This window comes from Montipora capricornis, unplaced genomic scaffold (genome assembly GCF_036669925.1).
Source record: "Montipora capricornis isolate CH-2021 unplaced genomic scaffold, ASM3666992v2 scaffold_309, whole genome shotgun sequence".
Classification (NCBI taxonomy): domain Eukaryota; kingdom Metazoa; phylum Cnidaria; class Anthozoa; order Scleractinia; family Acroporidae; genus Montipora; species Montipora capricornis.
This window is the reverse complement of record NW_027180048.1, coordinates 15,952-20,000: the sequence shown is the minus strand read 5'-3', so window position 1 is coordinate 20,000 and position 4,049 is coordinate 15,952. Positions and strand designations below refer to the sequence as shown.

Genomic DNA, 4,049 nt, shown 5'->3' with positions numbered 1-4,049 from the left:
TGCAAGCTAACATGAAAACGGCGCCCGCTGAATTCAGTCTCACTTTCGATTTTGCGATTTACTTGAGCAGCCAAAAGTATGATAGAAAAATTGAATGAAGCAGAAATCTACCAAAATGTTTTTCGCCGATGGTAATTTGTATATTTGCGGTTCAAGACTTACGTTGTTTTCACGTCGCAAGTGTTGTTGCTAATGCCAAAAATTATATTTTATTCTCGAGCGACACTTCCTGAAAAATGTGCTTCTGCTCTTCCTAAAAACTGTGTATCAATATTTATTTACTTTTTTATCAATATTTGTTTTGTATAAGGCAGGCTAACAAAATCTGTACATTGCTTAGTTCGCATCTTTGAGCGTTAAAATATAATTTTCGGTGCTATGTTTCTGACATGGCAAGTCGTACATTTTGAAGTCACCTATCCAGATACTAACCCGGCTCGACAGCGCTTAACTTCAGTGCAAATTTGTCACGAACATAAACAGGTCTGTTGGAAGCGTGTTTGAGTTTCAACAAAATGAGCGCCAAAATCGGCAAGAATTTGTTAGGGTGATTTGTGACGCTGATGAATAAGAAAGCATCTGCTATTTCGAAAATGATGGAATTACCTGGTGAGAAGTAGCCTCGTCTAGGAGAGTAAATTTTTCACTTGGCAGAAACAGTAGTCGACCTCAAGAGTTAGGAAATTGTGATCTTTATGCTGAATTCGCATATTTCTTATCAAACTTCAGACTGACACTTGAAAGATAAAAAAAAACAAATTAACAAAAACAAAAATCCGGTGTCTTGCCATCATTTTGATACAGATCTATCCTTTGTTTTGCGAGGAAACACGTAAGGTAACTTAACTTAATCACTTGACGACACTTTCGGTTTTGCGATTTACTTGTGCAGCCAAAAGTACGATAGAAAAATTGAACGTAGCAAAAATCACGCAAAATGTTTTTCACTGATGGTAATTTTGTATATTTGCGTTTCAAAATTTATGTTGTTTTCAAGTCGCAAATGTTGTTGCTGATGGCAAAAATTATATTTCATTCTTGATCGACACTTCCTGAAAACTTGCTTCTGCTCTTCCTAAAAACTGTGTATCAATGTTTATTTACTTTTTCATCAATATTTGTATTGTCTAAAGCAGGCTAACAAAATCTGTACCTTGCTTAGTTCGCATCTTTGAGCGTTACAATAGAATTTTCGATGCTATGTTTCTTACATGGCAAATCGTACATTTTGAGGTCACCCATCCAGGTACTTACCCCGCTCGACATCGCCTAACTTCAAATTTGTCTTGGAAAGTTGTCAAAAGCTCAGACACGCTTAAACTTGAGGTGCAAAGAAACTTGAAAATGATTAACATGTCACCCTAGAAGCCAATGTATCTACCACATGTACGCATTGCGTGCCTAGTTTTCTATATTATGTTTGTAGTCGTCATGTCTGTTCAGTAAATACTGTTGTGTTTGGACAAGTGGTTTCAAGTGTTTATTTAACCGTAAACATCACATCTGGCGACGAGGATCAAGCAAAGATCCCACAGAGAGCGTTCTACCAGGATTTCCGAAGTGATTTCCAGAGAGATTTTCGAAGAGAATTCCAAAGTGATTTCCCGTAAAATCAAAACAATGGCGATTTCACTGCCAAATTTCCCACCGTTTACAGTTCACCTCGATGGAAATACAGGCCCTAGATGGAAGAAATGGCTAGGACGATTCGAGAGATTAACCATTGCAATGGGGATTGCCAATGACAAACTGAAAAGAGCTATTCTGCTGCCTTACGGCGGTCCAGAGGTCGACGAGATCTTCGAGACACTTCAAGACGTCGGCGAGTACAAGGATTACAACAAAGCCATCGAAAAACTAACCGCTTACTTCTCTCCACAAGTCAACACAACATACGAAGTATACAACTTCCGTCAGGCCAAGCAAAAGGATGGAGAAACTCTGGACAGTTTCCATACCCGTCTGAGAAGCCTAGCAAAGACCTGCGACTTCGCAAATCCAGACAAACAGATCAAAGAACAAATCATCTTGAACTGCCAGTCAAACCCCCTTCGGCATAAAGCTCTGCGAGAGGACCTCGATTTAGCTGGTCGCATGAGCGCTGGTAGAGCCCTAGAATTAAGGGAAATACAAGCGAAGGATCTTGAAAATCAAGATAAAACCGTGAACGCAGAAAAACCACCCCGAAAAGGAACACCAACGCAACCCAAAGGCAAACAGCGCCGTCCGCAAATCGCCAAGAGTCACGCAACCGTGACAAATCCCGAAAGCGCGACAGAAAAAGTAGGAACTGCGGTGGAATATACCCTCACAGAGACAGGAAACCACCTGAGTTTCTACACTGCTAAACAGCTAGGCGTGCTTAAGATCGTCAATCAAGTTAAACCTGATGAGACTCGTTTCCAGGCTCCCGCGAACAGGGAATTCGAAAGTCTGTTTGGAGGAATGGGCAAAGTAAAAGGAAACCGCATCCCCTTCCATGTCAGAGAGGATGTCGAGATGGAGTTGAAGCGCTTAGAAGAACTAGTTATCATCGAGCCAGTGATAGGTCCGACGCCCTGGGTGAGCCCCATTGTCGTAGTCCCCAAGAGCTCTGGCCAAGTAAGAATATGTGTAGACATGCGAGAGGCGAATAAGGCTGTGAGGCGAGAAAAGCACTTGATACCGACAATCGACGACCTCAGCAAGTTAGACCTCTCTTCTGGATACTACCAACTCGAGCTAGCACCAAAGAGCCGTCACATCACCACATTCAGCACACACGTAGGACTTCGACGATACAAACGCTTAATGTTTGGAATCAACGCGGCGTCCGAGATTTTCCAGAACGCAATTGAGGAAATACTTACAGGCCTCCCTGGATGCAAGAAAATTTCTACGATATCATCGTATTCGGAAAAACGCAGAGGGAGCATGACGAGAACCTCCGTGGCGTGCTGCAACGGCTCCAGTAACACGATGTGCACCTGAACAAGGAAAAATGCAGCTTCTCAAAGAGTGAGATCAAGTTCTACGGACATATCTTCAGCAAGAATGGAATCAAGGCAGACCCGGGCAAAAGTGATAGTCGACGCGAGCCCCGTCGGACTTGGAGGTTTGTTGGTGCAAGACGGTAAAGTTATCAGCTACGCGAGCCGAGTACTCAGCAACGTTGAGCACAGATACTCCCAGACCGAGAGGGAAATGCTAGGAGTAGTTTGGGCTGCTGAACATTTTCACCTTTACTTGTATGGGTCAGAGTTCACCATCGCCACAGATCACAATCCGCTTCTGGGGATCTTCAACAGTCACAAGTCACCACCAGCACACATCCATAGATGGAAGTTGAAGCTAATGCCCTATAACTGTCAGCTTATCTACCGACCCTGAAAAGACGCCGAAAACCCGGCGGATTTCATGAGTCGTCACCCAAGTACCGCAAAATGTGAAGAACGCAACATCGCGGTAGACTATGTTAACTACATTTGCAACCAAGCTGTACCAAAAGCGATGACAATGCAAGAAATCAAGTTGGAGACGGAGAAAGACTCTTTGCTCCAGGCGCTTATCAAGGCCATTGAAACCGACCTGTGGATGGATCCCGAAGTGCAAGGGTACAAGAAGGTGAAGGACGAACTATTGGTCTACAAGGGAACAATATTGAGGGGAAATAGAATCGTAGTCCCTAACACACTGAGAAACAGAGCTGTAGACGCATGTGGACACCAAGGAATCGTAAAGACAAAACAGCTCATCAGAGAGAAAGTCTAGCTGGTTTCCCGGTGTGGACAAGATGGTGAAGGAGAAAGTCGACAGCTGTGTGCCATGCCAAGCAGCAAGTACTTGAAATTTGTTGAGCATTTAGGCTTTCAACACCGCAAGATCTCTTCTCTCTGGCCAAGGGCAAATGGCGAAGCTGAACGTTTCATGATGACACTAGAAAAATGCGTGAGAACCGCGACCATCGAGCACAAGAACTGGAAACAAGCGCTCAACAAATTTTTACAGCAGTATCGGGCGACACCTCACTCGACTACTGGCATCTCACCATGCAAAGCACTTAAGAGGAA

The 4,049-nt window shown here is 43.6% G+C and overlaps 1 protein-coding gene across 1 annotated transcript; it reads left to right on the top strand.

The window, feature by feature from the left end:
- Positions 1 to 1,620: 1,620 nt before the first annotated feature.
- On the top strand, positions 1,621 to 2,970 carry LOC138035197 (uncharacterized). The gene has a single exon (XM_068882018.1). The coding sequence runs from the start codon at positions 1,621 to 1,623 to the stop codon at positions 2,968 to 2,970; it is 1,350 nt and encodes a 449-aa protein (XP_068738119.1).
- Positions 2,971 to 4,049: the final 1,079 nt, after the last annotated feature.

Bases quoted from the DNA above. Each gene is read 5' to 3' on its own strand.
- LOC138035197 (XM_068882018.1), top strand. From the start codon at position 1,621: ATGGCGATTTCACTGCCAAATTTCCCACCGTTTACAGTTCACCTCGAT.